Source organism: Leucoraja erinacea, chromosome 18, assembly GCF_028641065.1.
Source record: "Leucoraja erinacea ecotype New England chromosome 18, Leri_hhj_1, whole genome shotgun sequence".
NCBI lineage: Eukaryota > Metazoa > Chordata > Chondrichthyes > Rajiformes > Rajidae > Leucoraja > Leucoraja erinaceus.
In genome coordinates, this window is record NC_073394.1 from 38,743,703 (window position 1) to 38,761,803 (window position 18,101).

Below are 18,101 nucleotides of genomic sequence, written 5' to 3' on the forward strand. Positions count from 1 at the left end.
ATGGCAGGAGATCCAGGTGTATGTGCAGTTTGTCCTTAGCAATTCTCTGAACTTTTTTCAGACAGCGGCTCTGGAACAGTTCTTGTACCGAGGGTACAAATATCTTTCTCCTTCACAAATTGAATAACGGTGCAAATATCCAATTATTAATTGTTTTCCAGAACTTAGAAACCAAGTTATATATTTATTTACTAATTGTGATAAAACGTATGACTGCACGGCAATATTGAACAAAAAGATGAAGGCAGTTTCAATTGATAGACACAAAGTGTTGGAGTAACTCAGCAGACCAGGTAGCATCTTTGGAGAACATGGATAGGTAACGTTTTGAAAATTGGGTACTCGGTCCATGTTCTCTAGAGATTCTGCCAGTACCAATGAGGTACTCCAGCATTTTTAGTCTATCTTTGGTGTTTATAGGCACTTCTTTGTCTACAAAAGCATTATCAATAACAGTGGTGCAGCTGGTAGAGGCACTGCCTCACAGCGAGAAACAACTGTGTTCGATCCTGACATCGGTTGCTGTCTGCGTGGCATTTGCACGTTCTCCCTGTGACCATGTGGGTTTCCTCCGGGTGCTCCGGTTTCCTCCCACATCACAAAGACGTGCGGGTTTGTGGGTTAATTGGCCGTCTGTAAATTGCCCCTGGTGTGCAGGGAGTGGATGAGAAAGTGGGATAAGATAGAACTAGTGTGAATGGGTGATCGATGGTCGGCGTGGACTTGGTGGGCCGAATGGCCTGTTTCCATACTGTATCTCTAAACTAAACAATTTAAAATTGCAAATGAAACGAAAATATGATTGAAGATAAGAGTGGACAATGCGTAATGACATGCAGCATGTATATAAATGAAAAATACAAATAACACAATGATTTGTAGCCATTTCTATTTTATTCAGTTCGAGTAATGAAGGCTGCTTTTATTATAGTTACTGATCCAGTGAATCTACATTCAATTATGAGGAACATTTGCTTCATCTGCTTTGTGATTGTAGGTAGACCAGCCTTATAATACTCTCTCCTTAAGTAGCGTTAACTGGCTCCATACTGTTCCATCTTTCCCACAGCAGTGGGTGAGTTCCCGATTTTCTTGGCATCAACATGGAAGCTTCAAGGCCAAGAATTCATCCTTCCTCTTGAAGTACTCCTTGAATCGTTCTCTTGTGTACCTGTTGATTACAATGTGGTACATCGTCAGGCAACAGCTGAACACTTCTGCTCAGTCTATCCAGCGGGTGGATATCCACACTGCCAGCTCTACTGGTTAACATCAAAACCTTGGACGTGCAGGCTCGGCAATCATTTCACTGAACACCTCCGCTCAGTCCGCATAAGCCTACGTGATCTCCCAGTTACTCAACACTTTAACTCCCCCTCCCATTCCCACATTGACCTTTCTGTCCTGGGCCTCCTCCATTGTCAGAGTGAGGCCCAGTGTAAATTGGAGGAACAGCACCTCATATTTCGCTTGGGTAGCCTACACCCCAGCGGTATGAACATTGACTTCTCTAACTTCAAATAACCGTTGCTTTCCCTCTCTCTCTGCCCCTCCCCCATCCCAGTTCTCCAACCATCCTCCTGATTAAAATATTACTGATTGTATGCCTCGTTGTCACCTTCCCCTCAGCTGTCAACGAACCATTCTACATTTCCTTGGTCATTGGCTGCGTTGATCGGTAAGAAGGAATTGGTTGAAATCGAAGATAGACACAAAGTGCTGGAGTAACTCAGCGGGACAGGCAGCATCTCAGGAGAGAAGGAATGGGTGACGTTTCAGATCGAGAAACCTTCTTCAGACTGCTTTGGTCTGTTGTTTTAACACCTTGCCCTTCCATTTCTCTGGACTACCTCAAAGAAGGGTCTCGGCCTAAAACGTCATACTCCAAATATTCCAAAGACTCCAGAGATGCTGCCCGACCCACTGAGTTACTCCAGCATTTGGTGCCTATCTTTGGTGTAAACCAGCATCTGCCGTTCCTTCCTACACAGTTCCTTTCACTTCCTCGCCTTATCATCTGTTTATTCAAAGGGCTGAAAGGAGAGTAGCTTCTCATTTGCGGCATGTGCACATTTGGGTCTCGTGTCGAAAGGACGATGAAATCCTGAGGCAGTTTTTTCGGGGAAGAAAAGGTGAAAATAACCGCTAAGTGAGCGCTGTGTTAATAAGACACACCTGTTGAATAATCTGGCTTCAGCTTGCAACTTTGGAGCTAATTGATGATTACCCAGACTTGAACTAGCATGGATTTGTTGAAGCAAACATCTTCACATCCAGCACTCCCCTACTCTTTAGGTACCATATGGACAGAGTGTTGTACGTATCCTCCATGCTGCCATTTTCAATGTGGGTGCAGAGTGCCCTTGTACATTCCAGAGGCCCGAGGGAGACGCAGCACAGATTCCAGAGGAGGAACTTAGCGAGGAGTTCCACAGAGTTACTTAGCCTGCTGCAGTTTAACAAGGCAGCATGGTGGCACAGCGGTAGAGTTGCTGCCTTACAGCCCCTGAGACCCAGGTTCCATCCTCACTACCGGTGCAGTCTGTACGGAGTTTGCCTGTTCTCCCTGTGACCGCGTGGGTTTTCTCCGGGTCCTCTGGTTTCCTCCTCCATCTGAAGATGTACAGATTATTTAAGCTAATAGGCTTGGTGAAATTGTAAATAGTCTCTAGTGTGTGTAGAATAGTGTTAGTGTGCGGGGATCGCTGGTCGGCGTGGAGTCAGAAGGCCGAAGGGCCTGTTTCCGCGCTGTATCTCTAAACTAAACCTAAAGGGTTATCTCTAAAGGGCTCCACCCTTCCTGAGGTCATATGTTGCATGCCCTGATTTGTGCTGGCCTGTTCTGGCCTCCAGATCCCCCGCCCTCCCCTCCTATATATTTCCGTCTGAAGAAAGGTTTTGACCCAAAGTGTCACCTACTTCTTTTCACCAGAGATGCTGCCTGACCCGCTGAGTTACTTCGGCATTTAGTGTCTATCTTTGGAATAAACCAGCAACTGCAGTTCCTCCCTACACAATTGACCTTCTTTGCGTTATTAGCCATTGCCTACACACTCAGCTGTTTCCCACCTCACTCACATTACTTATCGTTGTTTTCTTCATTCTTTTTGGACACAGTGTGGACACGGGCCCTTCAGTCGACCGAGTCCACGCTGACCATCGATCACCCGTTCACACTAGTTCAATGTTATTCCCATTTTCTCATCCACTCCCTTCACACTAGGGGCAATTTGCAGAGGGCTGATTAACCTGCAAACCATGTGGGAGGAAACCAGAGCACGCGGAGGAAACCCACGCAGTCACGGGGACATCGTGTAAACTGCAAACTGGACACACACACACACCGAGGTCGGGATCGAACCCGGGCCTCTGGCTCTATCCTCTGCACCTCTGTTCTGCCCAATTCCCTCTCGAATGCCACAATGTAATCTGCCTTAACCAAATGTTTCTAAGTTGGCTTCCTTGAGAAGTCCTGTTTGAATACAATGTATTGAGCTGCTGTATCATTGGGTTAGGGAAATGTCTGTTATGTATGGGGTTAATCGATATCTGTAATTGGATTGTTCAGAGACCACCCCCATGTGGTTCGGCCCCTCGAGGTCCCTGGTAATAAAAGTCCGCTACCACGAGGTCCAGCGTCGATCTTCTGGGAGAGCGCTTAGGACTTCGTGACCTTCTGGAGTGTCTCTGTCTGAGCGAGGCCTAGAGGGGCTTGATCAGGCAGATACGAGGATTGAACCCGCAGTGGGATAGGTACAATAGTTGAACTGTAATTGTGTTTTGTCAAGATAAAGATTATTTGTTCAAGTGCTTGATTAAGATAAAGATTAAGTGCTTGATTCAGTGTTTTTGACTGAAACTAGACTGGGGGGAAGCTTAGAATGAGCAATTTACATTGGGGGCTCCTCCGAGGATCTCAAAAAACCCCCAAACACAAGTTTGCAATCAAGGGAGTTGAGCTGTTTTGATCGCGAGTGCAGAAATCGGGCCCACGGTGCGGTTTTCACATTGATTTTCGGCACTTCGTTAGTCTGAGCGGATCGATCATTCGCGGGCTTGGGAAAGGGTTTAATCGAGATCATTAGAACAGAGTCTAACAAACACTGGCTATCACTCCTTTGGGATGGGTGCCCATAATACTAGGGTGGGGTTAGAGGCCCTGCTGGGGTTGGGTTATAGACCCTTTACTGGGTTCGAGGCCCACAACTTTGGTCGTAGTTGGCAGACTGCTTTAACGAGAGCCAAAACGCACTTCATTGGGCGAGGGGTGGCCCATGGTTAGATTTGGTATCGAATTGGTGGGGTATTGAAATACAGGTCTGACCTATGTATAACGATCGGATCTTTGCTGAGAGCACGAATTGTAAAGGTGCGCCTGAAAATCGGCATCGATAACTCACAGCGCGAAGCGGTTAGGCGCTGAAACCTCGGTGCCCAGCAGAAAGGTGTGTCTGTGTGTAGATATCTGAGTCCTGTGTGATGGACGAGGAATCTCATGAAGGTATTGGGCTTGGGTGGACAGAGTATAGATTGTCCGGAATACTCCAGTCCATTCAAGAATTCAACTGGGCAATTTTAGTTTGATTTCAGTGCCCGCGTATGAGGGGAGATACTCACAAAAATTAGGAGTTCGAGACTATATTTGCAAAGCCAAATTTACAAATACTGAATTTCATATTGAAGCTCTGCCAGTAAGGTAGAATTCAAATTCCTGTATGCAAAAGCTGGTGCATCTCCAAAGATTGGTGAACTTCGAAGTTGGTGTATGTCCGTGATCGATTCCGAATAGCGGCTGATCAACAGTGAATAGTAACCCTCTGGTCGATTGTTGACTTGCACATGATAGCGAAGAGTAACTAGAGACGGGAACCTGGTTACTTGCTGAAAAGTAATCCGAATAGTGAAGGGTACCCCTAATTCTGTCGGAACTTAGAGAGGAGGGATAGAGGTCCCCCAAAGTCCAGTCTTAGCAGAGGGATAGAAACATTCGGGAGGAAAAGTAGTCATGTAAGGAGCAGTACCCCTCAGCAAAGAGTAACCTAGGAAGGGGAAAATCTTCGGTATCAGAGGGAGAGATTCACTGAGTGATGTGGTATTGAGATTGAGTGTTTGTGAACTGTGTGCTAGTGCTGTAAATCATTTTGTAAATTGTAAAAATCTAGCTTTTTGTATTATCATCGGATCTGGATCGTGTAAATATTCTGTGTACGTAAATAAACTTGGAGTGTATTAAGATTTAGAAAGTTAAGATTTAGATTTTGTTAAGTCCGCGGACCGTCATTGGTTTTGCTGCTTGTGTGAGTGCTTACGGATTTAGATACTTGAAGTAAGAGTGTGTTTGAGTTAAATACTTGTATTTGTTTAGATCGTATTGTAAGAATCTATATCGGGGTGGTTCAATCGCTCCTTCAATCACTGCGCCGGAGGAGGAGTCATCCCGTTGATCAATTGCGCCACGAGGAAGATTCATTAGGGTGATGTTTATTGGATGCTTATAGTTTAGATTGGGCTGTATCTTGGGTTATTGGTAATCGGGGGAATATTTTTGTTCTTAATTATAGTTTTGTTAGCGTGGTTCGGATTTGTCTGTCTGTGTCAACTTAAAGTGGATTGAGTGAGAGAGAGATTGCTGCTTGAGAGACAGCGATTGACAGCGATCCTCCATCAGTCTGAAGAAGGGTTTCAGCTTGAAACGTTGCCTATTTCCTTCCCCGCTGAGTTCTCCAGCACCTTTCTCTAGACTTGGATTGAGACACCGGAGATCTTTTGTTTCAAAGTTTGGAATTGAATGGAGTGAATGTGATTTAACTGATAAGAGAGTTGGGAGAGAGACTGAATACGAGCCAGTGGTTTGAACAATTGAATAGGAGTGATTGAAGGAGTGACTGGGTAACTGTTGAAAGGGAGCGATTGTTAGAGTAGGTGTGAATTGGAGAGAACGTTGGCCATTGTGTGGGAGAGATTCCATTGGCCTTGGAGTCTGAGAGGAAGGAGTGAATGGAAGAGGTGTTCGTGTCTGGAACTTTTATTTTGCAATTTGTATTGTGACCATTGTTCCGAGAATGGCGAATGTCTCAGAGAAGGACCGATCAGACAAATTAGGAAGCCCGATAAGAATAATTCGGGAGAAGCTTCCACAGGAAGGTGACAGGCTGAGAGGATTATCGGGGGAATTAATTGCAGTCTTAAGAAAAGAACTTTGGCCATTGGGTGGACTAAAATCTGTAATAGAAATAAACTACCTGTATATAGAAATGATCGTCAAAAATTCAAATCTGAAGTAGAGAAATCGGGGAGAGATCTTCTAGCTCCTATGTTTGCCCCACAAGTGGAGGACAGTAGGGGAGATCAAGGAGCTAGAAGGAAGACTCCGTTGACATGGGTGCCGGAATTAATTAAGAACTCCAGTAGCGGAGGGTGAAGGAATCCTTCTTGAAGTACTGGGATTGAACGAATAGCTTTGCAGAGAGTGAGATAGGAGGAGAATATGGATGGATTGATCCGGACATGGATAATATCATTATGTTGGAGCAATTCACCGATGAAGGGAATTTGAAATGGACTTCCCATAGACAGTGTGTTTGTAGGGAGATGCCAGCATTAGGTATAAATGTCCCCCAGACCACAGACGTTCAGACTTTAAGGCAGCCAGGTTCAACGGCAGCCCAGAGATAAAAGGTTCAAGTAAAATAGAAACATAGAAACATAGAAATTAGGTGCAGGAGTAGGCCATTCGGCCCTTCGAGCCTGCACCGCCATTCAATATGATCATGGCTGATCATCCAACTCAGTATCCCGTACCTGCCTTCTCTCCATACCCCCTGATCCCCTTAGCCACAAGGGCCACATCTAACTCCCTCTTAAATATAGCCAATGAACTGGCCTCAACTACCCTCTGTGGCAGAGAGTTCCAGAGATTCACCACTCTCTGTGTGAAAAAAGGGTTTTAAAGGATTTCCCCTTTATCCTTAAGCTGTGACCCCTTGTCCTGGACTTCCCTAACAATCTTCCTGCATCTAGCCTATCCACCCCTTAAGAATTTTGTAAGTTTCTATAAGATCCCCTCTCAATCTTCTAAATTCTAGAGAGTATAAACCAAGTCTATCCAGTCTTTCTTCATAAGACAGTCCTGACATCCCAGGAATCAGTCTGGTGAACCGTCTCTGCACTCCCTCTATGGCAATAATGTCCTTCCTCAGATTTGGAGACCAAAACTGTACGCAATACTCCAGGTGTGGTCTCACCAAGACCCTGTACAACTGCAGTAGAACCTCTCTGCTCCTATACTCAAATCCTTTTGCAATGAAAGCTAACATACCATTCGCTTTCTTTACTGCCTGTTGCACCTGCATGCCTACCTTCAATGACTGGTGTACCATGACACCCAGGTCTCGCTGCATCTCCCCCTTTCCCAATCGGCCACCATTTAAATAAATAAGGACAGAAGAGGATAAGGTGGAAGAAGACGTCAAGGCCTGGACTCCCTTCCATTCAGGGAACTGACCTTTCCTCGGTTTGGCTGGAGAGGTTATAGAGCGATCCGGCCTGATCTGTGTTACAGCTGTGGAGGACTGGGACATTGGAGTCGGTCATGTCCTGTGATGGAGTGCTGTCGAGAAGGAAGGGGGCGGAGAAGGCTACGGGGTTACAGAAACCAGTGGATTCCGAGAGGTACCCTTGGGACCCCGAAGGTAGAGGACTAGGACACTGGCAGGGAGATCAGGGGGCAGGGACATTTTGGCAATCCAACCTATTTTGTTAGCCCTAACCTGCCAGTTAACCGTAATACCATCTATTATAATTAAAGGCGTCCTCACATGACCCGAGACACAGCACTATAAATCAGAAAGAACACTACCCCTTCCAAGTAGGAGATAAATAGAGTCCAATTCTCAAGAAACCCTCACTGAAAGGAAGAAGCAAGACAGGGAAACATAGTAGCTGGCATGAGAAGGGATGGCAACTAAGGAATGGAACTGGCGTTAGGGGGAGAAGAAACACTTACTGTGCAGGAGGTACGGGAGTGGGGGAAGAAGATATTATATTAATGTGTTACTGAGTTTGTGCCTGCAGGACAGTATATCGACAACATATTTTTAGGGAGTGAGATAAAAGAATGCACAGACCCCTTAAGAACGGGCAGAAGACAGCAAAACTGATACTGTCCTGCTCCTTTAAGACATATCTTGGAAGGCCAGCAGACAGAGCAAGCTGCTCCTCAGTATCCCTACTCCCAGGTAATTAAAACTAACATCAGAAAAGAAGAAGGAGAAGACTACCCTAGTGCCCAACTTTAATATCAGCTAGCTATTGGAGAAGGAAAAGGAAGGAGAGTAAAGGACCCTAATCATCTTTGAAAGAAATGACACCGACGACATAACGACTTCTGGGACAAATCCCACTTTAAAGGACTAACCGAATAAAAAATATTCCTCTGTGGTTTGGAGTAAAATACCTAATTTGCATCCAAATTATGGTTATTAGAAATAAATGTATACATTTTGGATTTGGTCTCGAAATTGTATGGTAATGAATTGGAGGGACTTTAAATTTTGAGATTTGGAATAGACTTGTGGAATCTGGCTTAGGAATAATTGGAGTTTGATTATTAATTGATATTGTTATTATCTCATCCCCGGAAAGGCAGACAAAGATGGGAAGGATTATTCAAAGGACATCAAGAAGGATGGAAATTGGGAAGATCTGGTAACATGGAATTACTTAGGGAATATGAGAGTTGAAATTAAAATCGGAATTAAAATTGGATTTAAAATTGAAAATTAAAATGAGAATTGAAATTGAAATTGGGGTTGGAATTGGAAATGGTCAAAAGAGGAACTGTGAGTAGTAGGACTTTCCTTTAAGTTATTCAGTAGTTACGAACTAGTACAAGTAAGAACCCCTAAACAGAGAACAAATCCAATAGAGTAAAGAGTCAACACAGTAATGAGTTACCATAGTGAGGAGATATACATAACTAAGAAGAGGTACTGGAGGAAGACTTAGTAACTTGAACAATAGGTATTGAGAATATTTGACCGATGGATTTGAATTGTTTAACCCTTGATGGTAAAGCGGCTTCTATTATCAAGGTGGCAAGAAATTGTCCCTGGATTTGGCTGTCTTGATTGGATTTTTGATGAAATTGACGGCATATGGAAATTGATTGTTTAAATTTGAAAAGCTGGGAACTCCACAGGAATTGGAATGGAATTGTATTATCGGCTACAATGCTGTGGAATCAGAAGGATGAGATGGACACTGAAATTTGAAATAGTAAATTGAAGGCTGAGACTGAATTTGATTACATTGAAGTATTTATCATAGTTTGCTTTAAATTAGAGTCATGCCTGTAGGGAAATCTGGACTGAACCCAGGTGAAATTTATATGAGGACCCATCATCAGATATACATATTATAACATTGTGTGAGTATGAAGAAGGCTGATTAGGGTTGATCCTAGGATAATAGAGAGTATATTAAGGGAACAGAATATGAATAGGGATACAGTAATATAATAGGTTTGAAAAGTATTGCAGAATTATCGTGAATGTATGGGAGAGCATAGGTGCATGATGGTAACTTGCTTTGTCCCAGGTTTTTCAGGAATTTTAGGTTTTAGGTTCGATTATGGAAAGGGATGGAAGAATGGGCAGCAACACGGATGGAGAGAGGTGAAGACTCACAAAAACTCGGGAGGTGAAGACTCATCAGATGGAAATTGTGAAGTTATGCCCATGGAAACGCGGGACGCTTGGCAAGATTCTGGGAAGAAACATCATCATCTTGTGTTGCTGATAGATCGGAAATGGAATATACACACTTATGTATATCTGGTTAGATGATTATTGAACTATTTGGTTATCATAAATGGTGGGTTATCATATATGATAAAAAGGAAGGAGTGTTAATCCTGGGCAAATTGGAGAGGCTAGGACTTTAAAATTGTGTAAAAGCTTCAGGGCTGCTGGGAGATTTGGCCAATTTGGAATTTCTTTCTGCAGAGCTGGGACAAGCTGCGAAGAGGTGCCAGTGTGTCTAGAACCTAGATACAAGTGCAAGAAAAGAATAAGAACATCTGCAGACCCTGTCAATTAGGTGCAAAATGCATAGAATGGATTGGATGGCTGCAAACCAGACACACACCTTGTAAATAATTGTAAATAATGTTGCAGGGAATTACTTTGTCGAGTGTTGATTGGGTGAGGTATTGAGCCTTGTCTGAATTTCTTGCAGATCAGGGTAAATGTTTCTAAGTTGGCTTCCTTGAGATGTCCTGTTTGAATACAATGTATTGAGCTGCTGTATCATTGGGTTAGGGAAATGTCTGTTATGTATGGGGTTAATCGATATCTGTAATTGGGTTATTCAGAGACCACCCCCAAGTGGTTCCGCCCCTTGAGGTCCCGGAACCCATAAAAGTCCGCTACCACGAGGTCCAGCATCGATCTTCTGGGAGAGCGCTTGGGACTGCGTGAGCTTCTGGAGTGTCTCTGTTTGAGCGAGGCCTAGAGGGCTTGATCAGGCAGATACGAGGATCGAACCCACTGTGGTTAGGTACAGTAGTGGGAACTGTAATTGTGTTTAGTCAAAATAAAATTAGTTGTTCAAGTGCTTGATTCAGCGTTTATGACTGAAACTAGACTGGGGGAAGCTTAGAACGAGCAATTTACAGAATGAGTTGCTGGAGGAGGTAGTTGCAGGGACTATAGCTACTTTTAAGAAATAAAGGTAGATGGATAGGACATGTTTGGAGGGATATGGGTCAAACGCAGCCAGGTGCGACTAGCGTAGGTGGGACATCTTGGTTGCTATGGGCAAGTTTCCACTCTATAATTTTCCACTCTACATGACTCTATGTTTTCCAGAGATGCTGCCTGACCCGCTGAGTTACTCCAGCACTTTATGTCCTTTTGTATAAACCAGCATCTGCAGTTCCTTGTTCCCAGAGTCATTGAGAAATGAACGATTTGCAAATGTGCGTGGATTTGTGTAACATGACTCTATGATTCAGAACGCGATTTGAACCTGATGATCTGTTGTGAACTGACCTTCAGTTTATTTATATCGGGCTGTTTCCAGGCAGCAGTCTGAGCAGATCTTTAGTTATCTGATTGTTCTGTTGATAAAGTGTACTTTCCAGTGTGGAACTCAGCTGTACAGACCAGAGCGGTTCCACATTGTATCTGTGTTCTGAATGGCCCCAATTGTGAAGATGCACCATGTACAATTGATGTCAGGCAGCAGAGTTAATGAGGTTGGATGGGAATGAGAGGAAATAGGGGGAGCCAGGAATGGGAAGTGACCTTAGGGGAATAAAGTCACAAGAATCTGTCAGGTACACAGTTCTCTGAAATTGGTGTCATAGGTAGATAGGGTGGTCTCACGAGGGTTTTTGACACATTGGCTTCAATCAGTCAGGGTATTGAGTATGGAAGTTGGGACATTATGTTACAGTTGTACAATATGTTGATGAGGCAGCATTTGGAGTATTGTGATCAGTTTATAGTTTAATTTAGACATACAGCACGGGAACAGGCCCTTCGGCCTATCTAATCCACACAGCCCAGCGATCCCCGCACACTGCCCAACACACACTGGGGACAATTAACATTTATACCAAGCCAATTAACCTACGAACCTGTACATATTTGGAGTGTGGGAGGAAAACGAAGATCTCGGAGAAAACCCACGCAGGTCACGGGGAGAACGTACAAACTACGTACAGACAAGCACCCGCAGTCAGGATTGAATCTGGGTCTCTGGTGCTGTAAGGCAACAACTCTACTGCTGCGCCACCATGCCACCCTGCTATAGGAAGGATGTCATTAATCTGGAAAGTGTGCAGAGAAGAATTACAAGGAACTGCAGATGCTGGAAAATCGAAGGTAGACAAAAATGCTGGAGAAACTCAGCGGGTGAGGCAGCATCTATGGAGCAAAGGAAAAATACAACGTTTCGGGTCTGAAGAAGGGTTTCGACCTGAAATTGTCTATTTCCTTCGCTCCATAGATGCTGCCTCACTCGCTGAGATTTACAAGGATGTTGCCAGGCTACAAGGGGCCTGGGCTATAGGGAGAGGTTGGGCAGGATAGGACTTGGAGTGCAATAGGCAGAGGGATGATCTTGTGTATAAAATCATGAGGTGAATAGATAGGGTGAATGTAGAAAGTCTTTCACTCACGGTAGGAGAATCAAAAATGAGAGGACATAGATGTAAGGTGAGAGGGGAAAGATTTAATAGGAACCCAAGGGGCAACATTTCACTCAGGTGGGTATATGGAACAAATTGCCAGAGGAGGTGGTTGAGGCAGTTACTATAACAGCATGTAAAAGACATTTGGACAGGTAGGTACATTAATTGGAAATGTTTAGACGATTGGGGGCCAAACATGGACTAAATGGGATTAGCTTAGATGGGGCATCTTGGTCGGCATGGAAGAGTTGGGCCGAAGAGCCTGTTTCCGCGCTGTATGAAGCGATGACTCTTAACTCTCCTGATTGATAATCACTATGGATAGAGTTGGGATTACGTGGGATTCTCCCAAATGATTAAAGTTCCTGTTGAGTCTCCCAATTGATAGTCATAATGGAAAATGAAATATCAGTTGTAGCAATACTTGTGCATTCACACCCCAGTGTAAGTCATGAGAAAAAGGCGAATGGAACTGCCTTGCTATCTAGATTATTGCAATAAAATTCCAAACTCCAGCATTGAGAGTCATAGTCATAGTCATTCAGCGTGGGAAAAGGCCCTTTGGCCCTACATGCCCATGCTGTTCAAGATGCCCCATCTATACTAGTCCCACACCCACGTAAGGCCCATATCCCTCTGAGCCTTTCCTATCCATGGCAGTATAACAACATTTTAAACATTTTATATTAATATTTAAATGTTGTTGTAGTACCTGTCTCAACTACCTCCTCCGGCAGCTCATGGTAGATGGTCAAGTGGCATACAGCACAGAAAAAGGCCGTTCAGCCCAACTTGTCCATGCCGACCAACGTACCCCATCTGCACTAGTCCCATTTTCCTGTCTTTAACCCACATCCACCTTTCCATGTACCTGTCCGAGCGTCTTTTAAACGTTGTTATAGTACCTGCCTCAACCACGTCCTTTGGCAGCTCGTTCCACATACCCACCACCCTTTCAATTCTCTCCTATAAAGAAATTAGTTAACACTGTAACGAAACATAAGGAGACAAGAAATCAGTGGCAACTTCACTGAAGTTTGAGAGATATTTGTTCCATTTAAAGTTGGTAACAGCATAAATTTGAAGGCTGAGGTGGAATTGCACAAGACTCTGGTGATGAAAGAAAAAAATGTAACTGAAACAGAAGCCAAAACAACAATGAAAATACATCAAGGCTGGGAACACTCCCAAACGGCTGTTGGAATTTTCTTTCTACCACAATGATTACCGTTAAAGTAATGTGGAATAGGATACTTCTTAACAGGGAGAGTAATTGGCATAAAACAATTCAGTTGCTTGGTTTGCTAAACAGACCAGATCAAGTTGCACGTCTGTGCTGAATTAGCTGCTTCCAGTCCTACAACAATTGGCAAGGAGTACAATTAGTCAGGGTTTCCCATTGCTGATTTCAACTGCGCGGACTGGTCGACTGCAGAATCAGGTTCCGTTCAATGCTGTTCAATATTCTGCCGAACTGCAGATGTTCAACTTGCAACTGCAGATGTTGGAAGCTTGAACAAAACACAAAGTGCTGGAGGAACTCAGCGGGCAGGCAGCATCTATGGAAGGAATGGACAGGCAATGTTTTGGGTTGGGATCCTTCTTCAGATTGATGCCGGTGGGGGGTGATGAAAGCTGGAAAAGAGAGGGTGACGGTGGGACAAAGCCTGGCAAATGGTAGCTAACTTACTCCACCCATCTGCCAATGAAACGTCAACCCCCTCACCTGTATCCACCTATCACTTGCTGGGCTTTGTCATCAAACTCTCTGCACCCTTTCCTATAACACGGTGCCCAGAACTGAACACAATACTTCACCAGACTCTTTGTATTATCTAAAGATAGGCACAAAGTGTTGGAGTAACTCAGCAAGTCTGGGAGCATCTCTGGAGAAAAAGGATGGGTGACGTTTCGGACCGGGACCCTTCTTCAGACTGAAAGTAGAGGTTGTGGAAACTGGGGGTAAGAAAAGGACAGAACAAGATGCCTGACCTGCTGAGATACTCCATGTCTATCTTCTGTGTAAATGAGCATCTGCAGTTCCCATCTGCACGATTAAGAAAGAACTGCAGATGCTGGTTTAAATCGAAATGCAGGAGTAACTCAGTGGGTGAGGTCAGTCTGAAGAAGGGTCTCGACCCGAAACGTCGCCCATTCCTTTTTTGCAGAGATGCTGTCTCACCAACTGAGTTACTCCAGCATTTTGTGTGTTCCTATCTGCACACTCTTCATATTTGCCATCACATATGCAAAAGAAAGAAAGAGAAAGGATAAGAATGATCACTTAGCTTGTGTTGTCGTTCCGCTAACTAGAGAGCATGCAACAAAAGCTTTTCGCTGTACCTCGGTACACGTGACAATAAACTAAACTGAACTAAACCCCACTTAAAGATGTGGTCATGGTCAGTTTATGGTTAATTGGTGCATGCCTGGAGTAAGTTGTAGCAGTTGCCGTTCCAATGCAGTTGATGAGCGTCTAATATCCCACTCGCGGATGGATGAATGCGAGCCGACAACAGAGCTGGTGTTTTATTTCCCAGCAGTGTGAAGTGTGAAAATCAGAAAGCAATGACTGTGCTGCCCACCCGAAACATAACTAAACCAAAACTCTCAAATCCCCATTTCAAAGGGGATGACAAAACACGTGATACTGCCCTCCAAGACCAGTTGCCATCTGATGGCAGCTTTCTGCTTTTTAACATATGAAGCGCATTGAATATTGAATAATTCATGTTCATATCAATAATCATGTTCAAAGTTTAAGAAACTTTTAGACAGGTACAAGTATAGGACAGGTTTATACGCATATGGGTCAAACGCAGGTAGGTGGGACTAGTGTAGATGGGACGTTGGTCAATGTGGGAAATTTGGCCTTCTACCATGCTGTATGACTATGACCTTATGGCTCTATAAGACATAGGGGCAGAATTAGACCATTCGGCCCACTTGATCATGGCTGATCTATCTTTCCTACCTTCTCCCCATAACCTATGATATTCATTCATCATCGTTGAAAACATTAGCGAAGCAGTGGTGCTCGTTTCCAACGGGCACGGTGATGGGCGCACCACACATCTCTGTCCTCCATGCAGCTGGCAAGCTCCTCTTTTGTCTCTACACATGTGTCTTCCATCAACGTCTTCATCATCGTCTTGATCGGCCATCCCGGGTGAAGTCTTCCATGGTGGGTTCCACAGTACAACCTTGTTTGCTGGCATTTCTGGGTGGCGGTGGCAGTGACCAGCGAGCCTCATCCTTCTCCACCTGATCTTCCATGTCACCCGTACTAATCAAGGGCATATAAATATCTGCTGTAAAGTACCCTATGACTTGGCTCCCACTGTCGTGTGTAGCAATAAAGTCCAAAGATTCACCACCCTCTGGCTAAAGAAATTCCTCCTCGTCTCCATTCTAAAGGTCCATGCTTTTATTCTGATCTAGTGTAGATCGACAAAGTGCTGGAGTAACTCTGTACGTCAGGCTGCATCTCTGGAGAAAAAAGATCGGTGATGTTTTGGGTTGAGGCCCTTCTTCAGACTGACAGCAGCGGGTGGGGGAGGAGGTGACGAGGTGGAGACAAGAAAAGACCAGGATTAAAAAGGGCCAGAGAATCCTAGATGGTCCTAGACAGGTAGAAAACCAAAGTTCATTATATTGGTGAAAAAAAGACACAGTGCTTGAATAACAGGTTAGACGGCTTCTCTGGAGCCTATCCACATTCTCCAGAGATGCTGCCTGACCCACTGAGTTACTCCAGCATTTTGTGTCTTTTTTTGTATGAATCAGCATCTGCAGATTCTTATATCTCATTGAAGATATTGGTGAAGATAAGTAAAGAAAATGTTATCGACTAATCACAGTCGTGCATTAAAATTGCCCTGTGGGTTGTAACATTATATTAGACACCAATCTTGGAAATTCCAGCATCATTCTACTGCAGCGGGAGCATGTATTATTAAAATATTCGGTATGTCCGAGAGGATTCTTTTGAACTTCTACAGGTGTACAGTGGAGAACTTACTGACTAGTTGCATCATGGCCTGGTTCGGCAATTTGAATGCCTAGGAGCAAAGAAGACTGCAAAATGTTGTGACCACTGCCCGGTCCATCACGGATACTGACCACTCCACCATCGAAGGGATTTACCGGAGTCTCTGCCTCAAAAAGGCAGCCAGCATCATCACAGTGTGTGCGTGTGTGTATATAAATATATATATATATACACGTGTGTATGTATGTAAATATATAATGTATAGGAAAGAACTGCAGATGCTGGTTTAAATCGAAGGTACTGTAGACACAAAATGCTGGAGTAACTCAGCGTGACAGGCAGCATCTCTGGAGAGAAGGAATGGGTGACGTTGCAGGTCTGAAGATGGGTCTCGACCCGAAACGTCACCCATTCCTTCTTTCCAGAGATGCTGCCTGACCCGCTCAGTTACTCCAGCGTTTTGTGTCCACCTTCTATGTACACATATATATAATATCTGTCTCAACAATATATATTTACACACACACTGAACTGTTTTTCCTCATTTATTATATTGTTTACAGTGTACTATGTTTACATATTCTGTTGTGTTGCTGCAAGTAAGAATGTTATTGTTCTGTCTGGGACACATGACAATAAATCACTCTTGACATGACTTGAATATTTTTGTACTTGTTTGAAGTACGAACATTGGGTGGTTCCGTGATTTGAGTTGATTGTGGTAACAAGCCTATCAAGTAATGTAAAGTCTAGTGCCACATCCCTATAACTCTTATACACTTCTGCAACGTTTCAAGAGTTTTTGAGGGGACTCTAACAGATAATAGACAATAGACAATAGGTGCAGGAGTAGGCCCTTTGGCCCTTCGAGCCAGCACCGCCATTCAATGTGATCATGGCTGATCATCCCCAATCAGTACCCCGTTCCTGCCTTCTCCCCATATCCCCTGACTCTGCTAGGTGGATGCCGGCGGTTGTAGGTAGTGGAAGGTAAGACCTCCCTAGTGGAATAAAACTGGGTGAAAAAAAGGTCTTACCTTCCACTACCTGCAACCTCCGGCAACCACCTTCAACTAGCATTGCAACCAGCTTCGACTAAAAAATTACTGATTTTTAAAATGGCAACCTATTGTTAGTCGCGGACGGTGTTGAATTTTTTGAAATATTCGCTGGAAAATTGAAGAAGAGGAAACCACTTTCGACCATTAGGGAGACTGACAAAAACCTCCGGAAACCTTGGGTGGGGCGCAAAGTCCCCAGAGGTTTCCGTTCAGGTTTCCTAAGCATATGAATCTAAGAGACAATTGGACAGGTTTAGTGCGATTTTGGCCAAAAGCGGGCACATAGAACTAGAGTAGATGGGGTATGAAGGTCGGTTTGGGCTTGTTGGGCCAAAGGGCCTTTTTCTGTGCTGTATGATGCGATGACAACTATGGCCCTGCTTCAATGTTCTTTGGAGACTGTGCAGGTTTCCAACCTGTTACAATTCAATCGAGTGTCGTTCCACAAAATTATGATGAGCAATGAAGGTTTCTTTATTGGTTTTAACAATCTAGCTTCACTATTAGAACTGCATCCCATCCATCAATGATCAGTGAAGTGTCAGCATGCCACCTTCCCTCTGCATGTACCATGGACCTGACTATCATTGGGTGACAGCTGAAGATACCTGGCACCCCAGCAGTTGCTACACCACAGTCCTTCTATCATTTGACCAATTGATTGAAAGATACCGCATGGAACAGGCCCTTCAGCCCACCAGAGTCCATGCCAACCATCAACCACTAGTTGTATGTTACCCCATTTTCTCATCCACTCCCTACACACAAAGAGGGAGTTATAGAGGGTCAATGAACCTACAAATCCGTAAATCTTTGGGATGTGGGAGGACTCCAGAGCACCTGGAGGAAACCC

At 44.2% G+C, this 18,101-nt stretch overlaps 1 protein-coding gene across 1 annotated transcript in view; it reads right to left on the minus strand.

Moving 5' to 3' along the window:
• Nucleotides 1-875: 875 nt before the first annotated feature.
• LOC129705947 (ethanolamine kinase 1-like) overlaps nucleotides 876-18,101 on the minus strand; it is a 217,703-nt gene continuing 200,477 nt past the window's right edge. The window contains exon 6 of the mRNA XM_055649882.1: nucleotides 876-1,171. Coding sequence (XP_055505857.1) covers nucleotides 1,099-1,171 — 73 coding nt within the window. The 3' untranslated portion in view covers nucleotides 876-1,098. The remainder of the gene's footprint in view (nucleotides 1,172-18,101) is intronic.